Genomic DNA, 19,584 nt, shown 5'->3' with positions numbered 1-19,584 from the left:
TTCTTCGAGGATGTAAATACTAGAATTGATGAAGGGGAACCAGTGGGAGTGGTGTAATTGGACGTTCAGAAGGTTTTTGACAAAAGTCCCATATAAAAGATTAGCGTGTAAAATTAAAGTGAATGGGATTGGGGGAAGTGTATTGAGATGGATAGAAAACTGGTTGGCAGGCAGGAAACAAAGAATAGGAATTAACGGGTCTTTTTCAAATTGGCAACCAGTGACTAATGGGGTACCGCAGGGATCGGTGCTAGGGCCCCAGCTATTCACAATATATATTAATGATTTAGATGAGGAAACAAAATGTCATATCTCCAACTTTGCAGATGACACCAAGTTGGGTGGGAGGGTGAGATGTGAGGAGGATGCAGAGATCCTTCAGTGTGATTTGGAAAAGTTGAGTGAGTGGGAAAATGAATGGCAGACGCAGTATAATTTGGATAAATGCAGGTTATCCACTTTGGTAGCAAAAACAAGAAGGCAGACTGTTAGCTGAATGGCCATAAATTAGGAGAGGGGAACGTGCAATGAGACCTGGGTGTCCTCGTACACCATTCAGTGAAGGTAAGCATGCAGATGCAGCAGGCGATAAAGAAGACAAATGGTATGCTGGCCTTCATTGCGAGTGGATTCGAGTACAGGAGAAGGGGTGTCATGTTACAATTATACAGGGCCTTGATGAGGCCACACCTGGAATATTGTGGCAGTTTTGGTCGCCTTATCTGAGGAAGGATGTTTTGGCTATAGAGGGAGTGCAGAGAAGGTTTACCAGCTGATTCCTGGGGTGGCAGGTCTGACGTACCAGGAGAGATTGAATCGGTTAGGATTGTATACACTGGAGTTCAGAAGGATGAGGGGCGATCTCATCGAAATCTATAAAATTCTAACAGGACTGGACAGGGTAGATGCAGGAATGGTGTTCCCGATGGTGTGTGTGTCCAGAACCAGGGGGCACTGTCTGAGGATATTGGGTAAACCATTTAGGACAGATGAGGAGAAATACCTTCACCCAGAAAGTGGTAAGCCTCGAATTCATTACCACAGGAAGTAGTTGAGTCCAAAACATTATATGGTTTGAAAAAGCAGTTAGATATAGCACCTGGGGCAAAGGGGATCAAAGAATATGGGGGAAAGCGGGATTAGCTATTGAGTTGGATGAATATCCATGATCATAATGAATGGTGGAGCAGGCTTGAAGGGCCAAATGGCCTTTTGCTGTTCTTATTTGGTTGTTATTTTTTCTATATTTTTAATGCTTTGATGTTCAAGCACCTGTACGTTATCAACAGACGCCTCCCAGCGCAAACTTGGTGCATTCTGCATCCAGAATGGCAGACCAATAGCCTTTGCTTCAAGGGCCTTCATTGACACTGAGACTCATTAACCACACGTCAAAAAGAAGCTTCTCCAAATTGCGTCTGCACGGCTGCAACACATGATGCTAAGGTTGCAATGCTATAACCTCAGCATCATGTACAAAAGTGGCAAGAAGCTGTACTTGACTGATTCCCTCCATTTTCCTCACCCCAGATCAGGGAAATCATGAGGAAGACATAGACATAATGGCAATAGAGGTACTGTCTTCTCGTTAAATTTAGGAACTCAAAAAGGCTTACAGACGATCATCAAATGCAGGCAACTGCACAACGTCATCATAAGGGTCTGATCGCAATCCTCAAGGGAGTTTCCTCTTGAGCTCCGCACATTCTTTGCTGTCAGGGATGAACTGATCGTACAGGATGGACTAATACTGCGTGGCTAGCGATTTGTCATCTCCACGACACTCCAGAGGTATTACACAAACAGCTGCACCAAGGGCACCCCGGGTTGGAAGCGACATGATACAGGACCAAGGAATTACAGTGCTGTCCACCCATGTATGCAAACATAGAAAGAGGAATCTCCAGGTGCACACCGTGCAAAGTACGTAAAGCTGCATTTACATGAAATTCTGGACCTCCCATGGTCACAGCAGCTAACATCTTCGCGTGGAATGGTAATATTTTATATTTTCTTTGCGGTATGTGAGCGTCTTTGGCTAGGCCAACATTTATTGCCCAATCCTAGTTGTCCTTCAAAAGGTGGTGGTAAGCTGCCTTCTTGAACTACTGCAGTCCCTGAGGTGTAGGTACTTGGAGGGGGAACCTCCAGGGAGTGGTGTTCCCAGGTATCTGCTGCTCTTGTGTTTCTGGATGGTAATGATTGTGGGTTTAGAAGGTGCTATCTTAGGAACCTTGGTGCGTTCCTACAGTGCATTCTGCAGATGGTACAAATGGCTGCCACTGTTTGGTGGTGGATTGATGGAACGTTTGTGGAAGGGGTATCAATTAAACGGGCTACTTTGTCCTGGATGGTGTTGAGCTTCTTGAGTGTTGTTGGAGCTGCACTCAGCCAAGCAAATGGAGAGTATTCCATTACACTCCTGACTTGTGTCTTGTAGATGTAGACAAGTTTTGGGGAGTTCAGATGCAAGTTACTTGCTGCAGGACTCCTAGCCTTTGGCCTGCCCTAGTAGCCGCAGAATTTCTATGTATAGTCATGTTCAATTTCTGGTCAATGGTAACCCCCAGGATGTTGAAGTGGGTGATTCAGCGAAAGTAATGCCATTGAATGTCATGGGGCGATGGTTAGATCGTCTCGTTAGAGATGTCATTGCCTGGCACTAGTATAGCGTGAACGTTCCTTGCCGCTTGTCAGCTTAAGCCTGGATATTGTCCAGGTCTTGCTGGATTTGGACATTGGCTGGGCCAGCATCTGAGGAGTCATGAATGGTGTTGAATATTGTGCAGTCATCAGTGAACATCCCATTTTTGACTATATGATGAAAAGAAGGCATTGATGAAGCAGCTGAAGATGGTCGGGCCTTGGGCACTACCCTGAGGAACTCCTTGCAGTGATGTCCTTGAGCTGAGATGATTGACCTCCAACCACCACAGGTATGACTCCAACCAGCAGAGGGTTTCTCCCCTGATTCTTATTGACTCCAGTTTTGCTCGGGATCCTTGGTGCCATACTCGGTCAAATGCTGCCTTGATGTCGAGGGTAGTCACTCTCACTTCACCTCTGGCATTCAGCTCTTTTGTACCTGTTTGAACCAAGACTGAAATATGGTCAGGAGTTGAATGACCCTGGCGGAACTATTGCTGGAATATTGTGAGGGTCCATCATCTTTGCAGCATTCAGTGCCTTCAGCTGTTTCTTGATATTATGTGAAGTGAAACAAATTCAATAAACAGTGTTGAACCATCTACAGCATTGGAAGCCTGTTTTCAAGTGATACTGCATCGAGTTGCAGTCCGTGTTAATCCAACATATATAACACATCACTTCCCAGGTGCTTGCTTTGGTCTGCCGTGCCCACCACAGGACCCTCTCACGGTCCTGGTATCGATGGAGATTTGGGATAATCACCCTCGGCTGCTCCCTTTTCGGCCTGTGCGACTTGTGTGCTCTGTCGAGCTCTGGGGGTTTGGGGAAGCTGTCTCTCTTGACTATGTTGCCCAGCATTTGTAGTCTGTCGGGTCTTTGCCTCAGTGTCTTCCGGTAGGCCGACGATCTTGAAGTTTTGTCATCTGGATCTATTCTTCTGGTCCTTGACTTTTTCCCTCGGGTTGCCCTGGCCCGCCACCAACCTTTTTATCTCCGCCTCCAGGGCCACGATTCTGTCACTCTGATCCGTCGAGGCCTTTTCCAGGTCGAGGATCGTCCTATCTTGAGTTGCCACTTTTTTCCCCAGGCCGTTGATTGTCTTCTGCCTGGTGACCATCGCCTCTGTTACCGTCACCTTGACCAACACCTGGATCTCTATCTTGATCGCCTCCTTCATGGCGGTCAGCTCGTTCATCAGGAAGCTCCTCCATCAGTCTACAGGTGGTGGGGGGAGGCTGATGCTCAGGTCGTTGGCTGCCCTCCTGGGTCGCCGGGTCCCCATCGCTTCGAGGGTCCACCATTTTGTCAGCCTGCTGGCCGTGGCTCTGCCGCTTCTGCCGACTCTTCAGCCCCTTGAGCTCCTGTTCGCTGGCATCTTTTCTTGGTTACCCTTCTCTGGCTGTTGATGGATTTTTCCTTTGAAATTTGGACAAAATTCAACCAAAAGTGCCTTTTTTTGTCCTGGTTTGGAGGAGAGCCACCTGATGTGCGTCTGCTCACCCCATCACCGTCACCTGCAGTAACTAAGTTATGGTAAAATCCAGAGGTGTCAAAATAGTCTTGTGATTTGGACTAGATATTCATGTGCATATCAGTCCAATCTGTTTGGAGGCAGACTGAGAAAACACTTGATTAAAAAGGTACGGTACAAATTATTAAATTGCGTTTAACAGATTTTGAATGTCTGGTTTTGATTGTCTTATTTTAATTTAATCAGTAATCTGCCTTGGAATAATAAATTAAAAATAGCTATATGTGGGTTGCCCTAAATAAAAACAAAGTGCTGGCAAAACTTAGCAGACCTAGCAGTAGTTAACATTTCAATTTTAATATGACTTCTTCAGAAGAGTTATATTGGATTTGAAAGATTAACTTTGTTTTTCTCCCCACTGATGGTGCCTGACTTGCTGAGTTATTCCAGCACTTTATTTTTATTCCAGATTTTGAGCTTCTGCAATATTTTGCTTTTAACTTCTAACTATCTTCCTTCATTCTAATCGTCAACACCTGGTGAAAGCTTTATTATTGGCTTTCTTTTTCTTAAAGCCCCGATTATTAGAGTGTGTTTTAAAAATATCTCTTATGTTTACATTTGGAGGCAGGGCTAGGCACTCAAAACCAGAGTTTGTGCAACTCCCACGGTGTGATTCATGGGGGCGAAAGGCGGTCCGCAATTGGCCGTGGAGAGATCTTCTGGTCCCACTGCAGTCAATGGGATTTCCCATTAAAGAACGACAGACATTGAAATAAGAACAGGAATAGCAGCAAAACATTCATCTTTAATGCCTGCAGCCGGCCCGCCAATGGCAGACGGAGATTATCCCACCTCAGCAAATCAACCTTAACCCTTCCCAAAAGGCTAGTGAAGTTAAACTTCTGAAGCCCTGCCCAATCTGGGCTATCTGCACCCAAATACTTAAAATGAGACGCCGCCAGAAAAAAATGACAGCCCCGCCACTCCAGGAGCGGAGTCCACAAAATACTCACTTTTTTCCCTAAATTCAATTTGTACCCTGAAAATGTCCCAAACCTCTGAACCAACCCCATTATACTCCCCACCGAAGAGCTTGCCTCTGAAATATACAGCAACAAATCATCTGCATATAAGGACACCCTATGTTCCACCCCCCATATTATTCCCTTCCACATCCCTGAGCTCCTCAACGCAATAGCCAAGGGCTCTTATCGCCAGTGCAAACGGAAGGGGGGATTTGGGGCATCTCTGCTTCGTACCCCGGTGCAATGCAAAATACCCTGAGTTCATACTATTTCTGCGCATGCTAGCTATTGTCTCGTTATATGGCAGCTGCACGCATGCCAGAAAACCTCGGGTGAATCCCAGATTTCTCCAATGCCACCATCAAATAACTCCCACTCCATCCGATTAAACACCTTTGCATCCAATGCCGCCGCCACCACAGTCTCCCTCCCCTCTGCCGGAGAAAGCACCATGTTCAACAACCTCCTCAGATCCAAGGACAACTGTCTTCCTTTTATGAACCCTATCTGGTCCTCCCGAATCACCTTTGGGAGGCACCCTTCCAACCTTAAGGTCAACACCGGTGCTAGTATCTTGGCATCTACATTCAGCAGAGATATGGGCCTATGCGACCCACATTCCACCGGATCCTTGTCCTTCTTTAGCAACAGCGAGATGGAGGCCTGTCCCATTGCAACCTACACCAGTTGTAGGACTTCCCAGTAGCTACATGAAATGTGAGTTCACGTTCGAAAGAAACAAGTCTGACTTTGCAGGAAACATCTTAATGTTGCAATATCTTAATAAGTCATAAATATCCCTGTTGGTTCTAGGACACTCCCATGGAGGTTGTACTTCAAGGTATGAGGGCATGGAATGAGAATCGCTTGACTTGATAGAAACAAAGCTGCCAAGCATAACTTGCTGCAGAGCTGGTGAGAAAGGGCAGAGCTAGTAAACCTTTAGATTGTCAACTCCAGGAACTGGATTCCATACAGGAAAAGGTTAATTGCCCTGACAAGACTGAAAACGGGCCTTTGAATCTCCGTTTTTCTGTATTACAATATGGCAACAGCATTTCTCCCTCCCAGTCTAGCAATCGGTACATCCTTCACTTAAACTACTAGTTTTCATTATAAGAATCATGTTTTATTGTTTGAATATGCAATTTTTATTTTGTAGGATACTGAAGAAGTATTTGTAAAAGGAACCATTGAGGGATTGAAACCAGGAAAGCATGGACTTTATGTTTGTGCTTTAGGAAATATTACTAATGGTGCGTACTGTACAACCACTGCTGTTTCCAAATAGCTTATAGTTTTAAATATAAATTGATATACAATTCATGTAAGGAAAATAAATCTGAATAATTGTAAGTTTTTGTTGTTACAGTTGTGGTTAAAGGTTTTCTCCAATTCTTAAAAGATAATATTCAGCTGGAGAGCTTTCCATGTTGCAAATCATAACCTTTTGTTTGCTGTTTGCAATGTCAAGATGTTGTAATTGTCCTCTGCATACCTGAACTATAGGATTCTTGGAATGGGGAGGGTACAGATGTGGAATTGACCAAGGTTCCTTGATCATTAATTACCACAAGAAAGTATTGCTATATGCAAAGGAAAAAGACACATCTCATGGCCTGTGATGGTCTTATTGATCATATATTGTTTTGACACTCATTTTCTGGATTTACATCTGAAGAGGGACTTTTTGAACATTTTATTGCTGGGTTGTTAGTTTTTCACAGTAGGTGACACAAAAGCTTTCCAGAAATAGTGGGGAACTTTAAATAAATCAGTTTGTTTGTATTATTTCTTCACACGTACATTTTTTCCCCTTTGGACAAGAGTGGGAAAGTGTTGGAACGATTAGCAGACAGATTTTCAACCTGTTTGAACTGCATTAAAATTCTCCTGTGACAAACAAGAATGGAGTCAGACTTGAAACCAGAGCTTCTGGTTTAGAGTCAATATCTACTGACCAAGATGATCTCCAAAGGAGTCAGTACAAGTAAATGAATAGTACTGGAGAAATTATTGTGACTAAATGGTGACAAATTTCCTCGACCTGATAATCTTAATCCTAGGGTTTTAAAAGAGACAACTGCAGGGATAATAGAGGCATTGGTTTAAAATTTTCAGCATTCCATAGATTGTAGAGCAGTTCCTAAAGATTGGAAAGTAGCAAACGTAACCCTGCTATTTGAGAAAGAATGAAGAGATAAAACTGGGAAAAATAGGCTAGTTAATTTAATATGAGGAATAGGTGAAATTTGAGAATTTCTTTCTTTCTCTCTCTGCCCTATTGCATTCCCTATGGTAACGTCCAGAACAATCACCGTCAACTTATCTTTTTTTGAATCTAAAACCAAAGCTTGGGAGTATACCTGTTCTTTGTTACATTCTCCATGGCAATACGTCGACCAATCAGAGTCCACTGTCCAACCAGTATTTTTTCTTCATACAGTATAAATTGTTGTTCCCTTTGTCTTGATGAATGTGTTACAAATTGGCAGAGGAATGTTGGGATAATCTTTTTCCCTTTCTCACCTCTCGGTTGTCTGCAACAAGATGTATTTAACACGGAATGTTTTAAGCCTTCTGAGTGTATTGATTTTCAGTAATAAACATGAAGCAGGCTTTCGGGTAAGTATAAATTGAAAGAAAAGATAAAGTTTATTCACACAACACTCCCAAATGTAGATGCAAGGAAACACAATCACTTCCTCATGTACGCAGAAAGACACACAAGATGGATTCCATATTTAAATATAGGCTGTAGTGATCTCTATGTGTGCATATACACAAGGGGTTAATGTGTAATCAGTAGCACCACATGATCACTAGATGGCTGGACCAACAGGGGTATAAAAGGCAGCCACATTGGGTCTCTCTCTTTCTCTTGGGTGCACTGTGATTAAAGCAACAGCAGACTAGTTTAGATGGCCAGTGGAGTTACGTAAAGTTATCATAGTTAGATCTTGTTAACCTTATCACTGGAGTCAAAGTTAAAGTAGAGAACTCATGTAAATATTGTTGTAGTTACTCAATAAACCTTTTGTTATTACTGGAAGAGTTCAAATCTTCATCGGGATTCAGAATACCTCATCACTAACCAAGGATTGAGTAGCATATGTTATCTACCACACAGGAAACAAAGCATGGTACCAGTTGAATGGCTTAACAGAACTATTTAGATAAGGTTAGACAAAAAGAGAAGACTGGACATTCGACTGTGGAAGACTTTGCAGCAAATAGATCCTTGACAAACTAACTATGGGACTCATTGAACCTCTAGGGCAGCTGGAAACAACCGGTTATTTAAGTTATGACTGGAAAAGATTTGAACAGATATTCCAAATATTTATCGCAGCTAATGGTTTAAGCACGGTCTCTAACGCAACAAAAATAGCACTACTTCTCTCAGTCGGAGGGCATGAAGCTAGAGAAATCTATAATTGCTTTAATTACTTAGAAGGTGAAGACGACACCAAAATAGAAGTAATACTCAAAAAATTTGATGAACACTGTAAGAGTCACTCTGGTGAGATGCTATTAAGATTTAACAATTGTCATAAATGCCAGAGAAACGGAGGGCCCATCACTGATTTTATTACAAATCTCAAGTTAATACCACAAGACTGTGATTATGCTGATTTCAGAGACATTGTGATAATGAATCAATTAATTTCTGGACTATCTGATAAAAATTTGAGGGAAGAACTATCACAAAATAAGCATCTAACTCTAGAAACTGTTATACAAAAATGCCGTGCTTATGAACAAAAACAAAATCAATACTGTGAGTCTTTACAAACACAGAATCAGTGTCTAGAAAACAAAATCGGTAAAAACAGCGCCAAAACTTACCACAAGGCAGAGGCAGAATCTCACTCTATGCAATAGCTCTTTTTGATTGGCAGCCATCTTGATAAAGGAGCCGCACATTCGCACTTCCCTAAAAGACGCAAACCGGCAAAACAGTGTTCTGCGGAAAGAGAGCACGGTACAGGAACCTCGGAATGCGCATGGGCAATCGAGTCCTACGCATGATATCACGAGCGTCATGATGTCAGAGGACCAGGACCACGCCCACTTAAAAGGGAAATGAATGAAAATTAACAAAAATAAATTTAAAGCTGCAAAACCCAATTTTCTTACCTCAAAAGACAGAACAATGCCCGAATTTACACCAGCAGTTGAAAATATCTTTCACGCGATTTCAGGTTGCGGCTATACAGAGCTAAGTCGCACGTTCGGCAGCTCTCGCTGGAAACGGACTTTTGGGCTCGTTTTAGAGCCCGTAACGGCGCTTGCTCAACGTTTCCCGGTGTGGGAAGGATGTAGTAACATTCCCCCAATAGTGTATGGCTTGGACCAGGAGTGGGGCGACCAAAAACGTGGCAGTCAAGCAAAAGAAGATGCGAGGGAGGAAGACCAAGATGGCGGCGGGTGGAGACCAGGCAGCGTGGATGCAGTGGGCGCAGGAGCAGCAGGAGTTTCTTCAACGCTGCTTTAAGGAGCTGAAAGCGGATCTGCTGGAGCCAATGAAGGCGTCAATCGATAAGCTGCTGGAGACCCAGACGACCCAAGGGGCGGCGATCCGGGAGGTCCGGCAGAATCTCTGAGAACGAAGATGAGATCCTAGGCCTAGCGGTGAAGGTGGAGGCGCACGAGGTGCTCCATCAGAAATGGCAGGAGAGGTTCGAGGAGATGGAGAACTGGTCGAGGCGGAAGAATCTGCGGATCCTGGGCCTGCCGGAGGGATTGGAGGTGTCGGGTGTGGGGGCCTGTGTGGTCACCATGCTGAATTTGCTGATGGGAGTGGGGTCCTCCCAGGGGCCCCTGGAGCTGGAGGGGGCCCACCGAGTGGTGGCGAGGAGGCCCAAGCCCAACGAGCCGCTGCATGCGGTGCTGGTGCGGTTCCGTTTGCTGATCGGGAGTGCGTGCTAAGGTGGGCCAAGAAGGAGCGGAGCAGCAGGTGTGAGAACGCGGAGGTCCGGATCTACCAAGATTGGAGCGCGGAGATGGCGAAGAAGAGGGCCGGGTACAATCGGGCAAAGGCGGTGCTGCACAGGAGGGGGGTGAAGTTTGGCATGCTGCAGCCGGCGCATCTGTGGGTCACCTATAAGGACCAACATCATTATTTTGAGTCCCCGGAGGAGGCGTGGGCCTTTGTCCAGGCCGAACAATTGGGAGTGGCGGGTGTGGCCGGGGTCAGCAGGAGTCGGCTGACTTACAGTAGTGCAATGGGGGGAGCACTGCAGCTAGGGGGGACCTAGCTGGGAGTGGGGGAGGGGGGGGTACCGTGTTGCTGCTGGAATGGCCAAGGGGGAGCTGGAGTCGGTAGAGGAGGACGGGGCGGGTGTCTGCCGCTGTGGGGAACAGGCCGTGCGAGGGGCGCGGGCACATGGCTGGCCTAGGAGGGGATACGGCTATTCGGCGGGGGAGGGGGGTGGGTAGCCCCCTGATCCGGCTGGTAACCTGGAAGATAAGGGGACTAAACGGGCCGGTCAAACGGGCCCGGGTGTTCGTGCACCTGAATTAGCTGAAGGCAGATGTGGCCATGCTTCAGGAGACGCACCTGAGGGTGGCGGATCAGGTAAGGTTGAGAAAGGGGTGGGTAGGCCAGGTGTTCCATTCGGTGTTGGATGCAAAGAATCGGGGGGTGGCGATCTTGGTGGGGAAGAGAGTGTCGTTCGAGGCGTCGAGCATCGTCGCAGACAATGGTGGTAGGTATGTGATGGTAAGTGGCAAGCTGCAGGGGAAGCGGGTGGTGTTGGTCAATGTATATGCCCCGAATTGGGACGATGCAGGCTTCATGCGGCGTATTCCGGACCTGGAGACAAGGGGCCTGATAATGGGGGGGGGGATTTCAATACAGTGCTGGACCCGGCACTAGATCGCTCCAGGTCTAGCACGGGTAGGAGGCCGGCGGCGGTTCATGCTGAGGGGGTTCATGGACCAGATGGGAGGGGTGGACCCATGGAGGTTTGCGAGGCCAGGGGCCAGGGAATTCTCATTCTTCTCCCATGTCCATAAGGCCTATTCCCGGATTAACTTCTTTGTTATGAGTAGGGCGCTAATTCCGAGAGTGGAAGATACTGAGTACTCGGCGATAGCCATTTCCGATCACGCTCTGCATTGGGTAGACCTCGAGCTGGGGGAGGAGAGGGACCAGCGCCCGCTGTGACGCTTAGAGGTGGGGTTGCTGGCGGACGAGGAGGTAAGCGGGCGGGTCCGAGGGTGCATAGAGATGTACCTGGAGGCTAATGACAATGGGGAGGTCCAAGTGGGGGTGGTCTGGGAGGCGCTGAAGGCGGTGGTCAGGGGAGAGCTGATCTCCATTAGGGCCCATAAGGAGAGGAGGGAGAAGAGAGAGAGGGGGAGGCTGGTGGGGGAGATGGGGAGGGTGGACAGGAGGTATGCGGACGTCCTGGAGGATGGATTGCTTAGGGAGCGGCGCAGCCTCCAGGCCGAATTCGATCTGTTGACCACCAGGAAGGCGGAGGCGCACTGGAGGAAGGCTCAGGGGGCAGTATATGAATATGGAGAAAAGGCGAGCCGGATGCTGGCGCACCAGCTTCGGAAGCGCGAGGGAGCTAGGGAGATCGAGGGAGTTAAGAATGGGGGAGGGAGCATGGTGCGAAGTGGGATGGGTATCAATGGGGTCTTCAGGGACTTCTATGAGGAACTGTATCGGTCCGAGCCCCCACTGGAGGAGGGAGGGGTGGGTCGCTTTCTGGACCGTTTGAGATTCTCGAGGGTGGAGGAGGGGCAGGTGACGGGGCTGGGGGCGTTGGTTGGGTTGGAGGAGTTGGTCAAAGGGATAGGAAGCATGCTGGCGGGGGAGGAACGGGGCCTGATGGGTTCCCGGTCGAATTTTAGAAGAAGTATGCGGACCTGCTGGGGCCTCTGTTGGTAAGGACCTTTAACGAGGCAAGGGAAGGAGGGGCTTTGCCCCCGACGATGTCTTGGGCACTGATCTCCTTGATCCTGAAGCAGGACAAGGATCCTCTACAATGTGGGTCATACAGGCCGATCTCACTCCTAAATGTAGATGCAAAGTTGTTGGCGAAGATTTTAGCCACGAGGATAGAGGACTATGTGCCGAAGATCATTCAGGAGGATCAGACGGGGTTCGTGAAAGGGAGACAGCTGAATACGAATGTACGGAGGCTCTTGAATGTTATAATGATGCCGGCAGTGGAAGGGGAGGCGGAGATAGTGGCGGCGATGGATGCGGAGAAGGCCTTTGATAGGGTAGAGTGGGAGTACCTGTGGGAAGTGCTGAAAAGGTTCGGGTTTGGGGAGGGGTTTGTCAGGTGGGTTAAGTTGCTGTATGATGCCCCGGTGGCGAGTGTCGCCACGAACAGAAGGTCAGAGTATTTTCGGTTACACCGGGGGCGAGGCAAGGGTGTCCCCTGTCCCCCCTGCTCTTTGCTCTGGCGATTGAGCCCCTGGCCACGGCATTGAGGGAGTCGAGGAATTGGAGGGGGATGGTGCGGGCTGCGTAGGAACATCGGGTGTCGCTCTATGCGGACGATTTGTTGTTATATGTGACGGACTCGGTGGGAGAATGCCGGAGGTGATGAGGATTCTCAGGGAGTTTGGGGATTTCTCCGGGTATAAGCTCAATATGGGGAAGAGCGAGTTGTTCGTTGTTCACCCAGGGGATCAGGAGAGGGGGATTGGTGAGCTCCCATTAAAAAGGGCGGAGAGGACTTCCGGTGATGGCGGGCGGGAGGCAGCCGCGCGTTGGAGGGCTCCCGTTCGGGAACGGCATTGTCGGGGAGTAACGCCCGGCCCTAGGGCCAGCGACGGCAGTAAAAGTCGGGAGACAGCACACAGAGAAGAAGGATGTCAAAAAACAGCCAAAAAAAACGGCCGGGAAAAAAGCGGCTGAAGTCCGTTGGGGAGTGGAAAGGTCACCGCGGGGTCAGCAAAGAAAATGGAGGCTGGAGCACCAGGGGAGGCCGCAGTGCTTACGGCTGAAGAAATAACTAAGGTGATGGCTGCGGAATTCAAAAAGCAGTTGGCGCAGATTGCGAAATGCATGGAGACGGTGAGGAAGGAGATGAGGGAGGTGTTGAGTGCGCTGGTGGAGGAGGCGGTTTCCCCGGTGATGACGGCAGTGGCGGAGGTGCAAGAGCAAGGGGAGGCGCTGCAGGAAGTGGAGGAGACGTTATTGCAGCACGGTGATCAACTCGATGGAGAAGGAGAATCGGAAGGTGATGGACACTAACAAGGATCTGCGAGGAAAAATGGAAGACCTGGAAAACAGATCCAGGCGACAGAATCTGAGGATTGTGGGGCTGCCCGAAGGAGTTGAAGGACCAAAGCCGACTTGAGTATTTTGCCGTGTATGCTGGCAAAACTATTGGGGGAGGGGGAGGATCCCTCCCGATACGAACTGGATCGGGCTCATCGGTCGTGGAGGCCTGTACCGAAGGCGAGTGAGCCGCCAAGGGCAGTGACTCTGTGCTTCCGCAGGTACAGTGTGAAGGAGAAGGTCCTGAGCTGGGCCAAGCAGAAGTGGGTGGTGCAGTGGGCTGGAGCTGGTATACGTGTATACCAGGACTTTACGGTGGAGCTGGCAAGGAGGCGGGCTGCCTTCAACCGGGTGAAGAGGGCACTGTACATTAGCAAGGTGCAGTTCGGCATTGTATATCCAGCGAAGCTGAGGGTGACTTATAAGCTCAGGGACTTTTATTTTGGAACGGCGGAAGCAGCGGAGGAGTTTGCGAAGGCAGAAGGACTGTGGCAGAACTGACAAATTGAGGAATGGCCATGTGCCGATGTAACCTCATGACTGTATTTTCTTCTTTGTATCACTGCGTGCGGGTGTAGAGGCTAAAGGAGCTAATGTTGTATATATTTTATCAAGGGAAGGGACGGGTCTTTCACGTGAAATGAGGGCTCTTTGGGTGTAGGTGGATATGCGGGGTTTGTGTGCTAAAAGGGGATCTTTGGGCTTTCCTAGGGCCGGGCAAGGGGGAAAGGGACCCGGGCGGGGGCCTCCACGCTGGCCGGTTTAAGCCACCCAGTGAACGGGAGTGAGGTGGGGGAAGCGGCTGCGGCCATCGGAGCCTGGCAGAACAGGGTCCGAGTGGTCTAGCCGGGGTGGAAAGTTGGGGGGAAGGAACCGAGGTTGGGAGGAGGAGCTTTACAAGAGGCAGTGGACGGGAGGAGCTGGAGACTTGAGGGGGGGGTGGGGTACAACTCTGGGGTATCATGTACGGTACTCTCTCAGAGGCTGGATGGCGTTGGTTGGGGGGGTGGGGGGGGGGGAGCTGTGTAGATTAAGGGTGACTACGGGTAATCCCTGATTCCTTTTTGCCATTTGTTTATGTAAACATGCGGGTTGAGGTTTGGGGGTTGGTGGGCGGATGGGATCGTTGTTATTATGGGGATTGACATATCTTGCTGATTATTGTTTATTGTGGATGGGTGTAAATGTGGGAGAAAATGTGAAAAAGGAGAATAAAAAATTTAAAAAAAATTTTTTTAAAGGGCGGAGAGGAGTTTCAGGTACCTGGGGGTCCAGGTGGCTAGGAGTTGGGGGGCCCTGCATATGTTTAACTTCACGAGACTGGTGGAGCAAATGGAGGAGGAGTTTAAGAGGTGGGACATGCTGCCACTCTCCCTAGCGGATAGGGTGCAGTCAGTTAAAATGACGGTGCTCCCGAGATTTTTGCTCCTGTTCCAGTGCCTCCCCATCCTGATCCCTAAGGCCTTCTTCAGGCGGGTTAATAGGAGCATTATGGGGTTTGTGTGGGCGCAGAAGACCTCGAGGGTGAGAAGGGTGTTTCTGGAGCGGCGCAGGGATAGGGTGGGGTTAGCACTGCCTAACCGACTTCCGGTGCAGCTATGCGGAGCTAAGCTGCACATTTCGGATGCTCCCGCTACAACGGACTTTTGGGCTCTCCAGAGGAGCCCCAACGGCAATTTTCTGACAACTTCCCGTGTGGGAAGGTGAGAGCAAGGTCCCCCTTCCATAGTATATGGAGTGGACCAGAAGTGGAGTGGTCAATAAAGCGATTTGGAGCAGCGAAAGAAGCGAGGGAGAAAAAACAAGATGGCGGAGGGCGGAGATCGAGCGGCATGGGGGCCGGAGCAGCAGGAGTTTCTCAGGCGCTGCGTGGAGGAGCTTAAGAAAGAGGTGGTGGCGCCCTGCTGACGGCGATCGAGGGGCTAAAGGAGACCCAGAAGGCCCACGGGGTAGAGATCCGGGAGGTGCGGGAAAAGGCCGCAGAGAACGAGGACGAGATCTTGGGCCTGGCGGTGAAGATGGAGGCGCACGAGGCGCTGCACAAGAGGTGGGCGGAAAGATTTGAGGACCTGCAGAACAGGTCGAGGAGGAAGAATCTTCGGTTTCTGGGTCTCCCTGAAGGGGTGGAGGGGGCCGATGCCGGGGCATATGTGAGCACGATGCTCAATTCGCTGATGGGTGCGGAGGCCTCTCCGAGTCCCCTGGAGCTAGATGGGGCTCATCGGGTCCTGGCGAGGAGACCCAAAGCCAACGAGCCGCCAAGGGCGGTAGTGGTGAGGTTTCATCACTTCGTGGACAGAGAGTGTGTCTTGAGATGGGCCAAGAAAGAACGGAGCAGCAGCTGGGAGAATACGGAGATCCGAATCTTATCAGGACTGGAGTACGGAGGTGGTAAAGAAGAGAGCTGGTTTTAATCGGGCCAAGGCGGTGCTGCATAGGAAGGGGGTGAGATTCGGAATGCTGCAGCCAGCGCGATTGTGGGTCACATTTCAGGATCGACACCACTACTTTGAAACGGCTGAAGAGGCTTGGACCTTTATACAAACTGAAAAGTTGGACACAAACTGAGGGTCTGTGGTTGTGGGGGGATGTTGGTTGTATACAGGGTTTTAACTATGCGTAGGGAATGTTCCACGGGTTGGGTGATGGATGGGGATGGGGGAAGAGATCTGATGGGGAGACTGTGAGAGAATGTGGGCGCCGGTGCTGGAGGGAGGGGAGGCCCGGGGATAGGGGAATTGGAATAAGGCCGCAACAGGAGCTGCGCCAGAGGGGGCGGGGCTGGCTCAGGAAAGCGCGGGCTTTTTCCCGCGCTAGGGAAGGACTGAGGGGGGGGGAATGGAGGAGCGCGCACTGATTGCTGGGAGGAGGAGGAGGGGGGATTCCCACACGGGGGCGGGGGGGTGGTCAATGGGATGGTGGGGGAGGCCGGGGTCAGCAGGTGTCAGCTGACTTACGGGAGTGTTATGGGGGGAGCAAAAGAACTAGATATGGATCTAGCGGGGGGAGGGGATAGGGGGGGAAATAGGGTTGCTGCTGCATTGGCCGAGGGGGAATTGGTAACAGAAGAGGTGGTCGGGGCCGGGGTCCCCCGTCTGGGGGACTGGAGGGTGCGGGAGGCGCGGGCACGGGACTGGCCTAGAAAAGGAGATGGCTAGTCGGCAGGGGGGCTGGCGGTGGGAAGCCCCCCAATCCGGCTGTTAACGTGGAATGTGAGGGGCCTGAATGGGCCGGTTAAGAGGGCCCAAGTGTTCGCGCACTTAAAGGGGCTGAAGGCAGACGTGGTCATGCTTCAGGAGACACATTTGAAGGTGGCAGACCAGGTCAGGTTAAAGGGATGGGTAGGACAGGTATTCCATTCGGGGCTGGATACGAAGAATAGAGGGGTTGCAATACTGGTGGGGAAGCGGATGTCGTTTGAGGCCAAGAATATAGTAGTGGACAATGGAGGTCGATACGTGATGGTGAGCGGTAGGCTGCAGGGGGCGTGGGTGGTATTGGTAAACGTATACGCCCCGAACTGGGACAATGCTGGATTTATGAAGCGTATGTTGGGGCGCATTCCGGACCTGGAGGTAGGAAGCTTGATAATGGAGGGGGGGATTTCAACACGGTGTTGGACCCAGCAATAGATCGTTCCAGATCTAGGATGTGGAAGAGGCCGGATGCGGCCAAGGTGCTTATGGGGTTTATGGACCAGATGGAGGGAGTAGATCCGTGGAGATTTGCTAGGCCCCTGGCCAGGGAATTTTCTTTTTTTCCCCACGTACACAAAGCCTACTCCCGGATAGATTGTTTTGTTTTGAGTAGGGCGCTGATCCCGAAAGTGGAGGGAACGGAGTACTCAGCCATAGCCATCTCAGACCACGCCCCGCACTGGGTGGAGCTGGAGTTGGGAGAGGAGAGGGACCAACGCCCGCTGTGGCGTCTGGATGTGGGATTACAGGCAGATGAGGTGTGCGGGAGGGTACAGGGGTGCATTGAAAGGTATTTGGAGGCCAACGACAACGGGGAAGTGCAGGTGGGGGTAGTATGGGAGGCGCTGAAGGCGGTGGTCAGGGGAGAGTTAATCTCCATCAGGCCTCACAAGGAGAAGAGAGAGGGCAGGGAAAGGGAGAGGTTAGTGGGGGAGATCCTAAGGGTGGACAGGAGATATGCAGAGGCCCCTGAAGAGGGACTACTTAGGGAACGGTGAAGTCTCCAGATGGAATTCGACCTGTTGACCACAGGGAAGGCAGAGGCACAGTGGTGGAAAGCACAGGGAGCGACGTACGAGTATGGGGAGAAGGCGAGCCGGATGCTGGCACATCAGCTCCGTAAGAGGACGGCAGCGAGGGAGATAGGTGGAGTCAAGGATGGCAGGGGAACTAAGGTGCGGAGTGCGGTGAAAGTAAATGAGGCATTTAAGGCCTTTTATGAGGAGCTGTACAGATTTCAGCCCCCACTGTGGGAAGAGGGGATGCGACGATTTCTGAATCAACTGAGGTTCCCGAGGGTGGAGGAGCAGGAGGTGGCTGGTTTGGGGGCGTCAATTGGGTTGGAGGAGCTGATTAAAGGACTGGGTAGCATGCAGGCGGGGAAGGCCCCGGGGCCAGATGGGTTCCCGGTTGAGTTTTACAGGAAGTATGCGGACCTGTTAGCTCCGTTTGCTGGTGAGGACTTTCAATGAGGCAAGGGAGGGGGGGACCCTGCCCCCAACAATGTCCGGGGCGCTGATTTCTCTGATCCTGAAGCTGGAAAAGGACCCACTGCAATGTGGGCCGTATAGGCCGATTTCGCTCCTTAATGTGGATGCTAAGTTGCTGGCAAAAGTGCTGGCTACGAGGATTGAGGACTGTGTCCCCGGTGTGATTCACGAGGACCAGACGGGATTTGTAAAGGGCAGGCAGCTAAACACCAATGTGCGGAGGCGCCTAAACGTGATTATGATGCCATCGGTGAAGGGAGAGGTGGAGATAGTGGCAGCTATGGACGCGGAGAAGGCCTTTGACCGAGTGGAGTGGGAGTATCTCTGGGAAGTGTTGCGGAGGTTTGGGCTTGGGGAGGGGTTTCTCAGTTGGGCTAAGCTCCTATATAGAGCCCCGGTGGCGAGTGTGGTTACGAATCGGTGGAGGTCGGAGTATTTTCGGCTGTATCGAGGGACGAGGCAGGGGTGCCCCATGTCCCCCCTGTTGTTTGCATTAGCAATTGAGCCTTTGGCCATGGTATTAAGGGAGTCCAGGAAATGGAGGGGGGTGGTCCGAGGGGGATTGGAGCATCGGGTGTCGCTCTATGCGGACGACCTGTTGCTGTATGTGGCAGATCCAGTGGAGGGGATGGTGGAGGTCATGCAAAATCTAAGGGAGTTTGGGGACTTCTCGGGCTACAAGCTCAATGTAGGAAAAAGTGAGGTCTTCGTGGTGCATCCAGGGGACCAGGAAAGAGGGATACACAACCTACCGTTGAGGAGGGCGGAAAGGAGCTTTCGGTACTTGGGGATCCAGGTGGCTAGGTGTTGGGGGGCCCTGCACAAACTTAATTTGACGCGGCTGGTGGAGCAGATGGAGGAGGACTTCAAACGATGGGATGTGTTGCCACTCTCGCTAGCGGGCAGGGTACAGTTGATTAAAATGATGGTCCTCCCGAGGCTTCTTTTTGTGTTCCAGTGCCTTCCTATTATGAATACCAAAGCCTTTTTTAAGCGGGTAGGTAGGAGCATCATGGGTTTTGTGTGGGCAAACAAGACCCCGAGGGTAAGGAGGGGGTTTCTGGAGCGTAGTAGGGACAGAGGAGGGCTGGCGTTGCCGAATCTGGGTGGCTACTATTGGGCAGCCAACATGGCGATGATCCGTAAGTGGTAATAGAGGGAGAGGGGGCGGCATGGAAGAGGTTGGAGATGGCGTCCTGCAAAGGAACGAGCCTGAGGGCACTGGTGACGGCAACGCTGCCGCTCTCGCCGACAAGGTACACCACGAGTCCGGTGGTGCTGTCTGGGGTGTGGGTTGGAGAGGGGAGGATCTCTCCAGGAGGAGGAGGAGGCCTCGGTGGAGGAGCTAAAGGGTAAGTGGGAGGAGGAGTTGGCTGAGGAGATTGACGAGGTGACGTGAGCGGATGCCCTGGGGAGAGTGAACTGTTCTTCCTCTTGCGCGAGGCTCAGCCTCATACAATTTAAGGTGCTGCATCGGGCTCACATGACCGGGGCAAGG

At 50.5% G+C, this 19,584-nt stretch overlaps 1 protein-coding gene across 1 annotated transcript in view; it reads left to right on the top strand.

Annotated features, from left to right (window-relative positions):
* Nucleotides 1-19,584, top strand: part of LOC140428031 (superoxide dismutase [Cu-Zn]-like) — a 77,054-nt gene that overhangs the window by 22,300 nt on the left and 35,170 nt on the right. Inside the window, exon 2 of the mRNA XM_072514002.1 lies at nt 6,311-6,404. Coding sequence (XP_072370103.1) covers nt 6,311-6,404 — 94 coding nt within the window. The remainder of the gene's footprint in view (nt 1-6,310; nt 6,405-19,584) is intronic.

The sequence above is a fragment of the Scyliorhinus torazame genome, chromosome 8 (assembly GCF_047496885.1).
Source record: "Scyliorhinus torazame isolate Kashiwa2021f chromosome 8, sScyTor2.1, whole genome shotgun sequence".
In the NCBI taxonomy this organism is placed as follows: Eukaryota; Metazoa; Chordata; class Chondrichthyes; order Carcharhiniformes; family Scyliorhinidae; genus Scyliorhinus; species Scyliorhinus torazame.
Note: the sequence above shows the minus strand (reverse complement) of the source record. Positions and strands in the feature narration are given on the sequence as shown.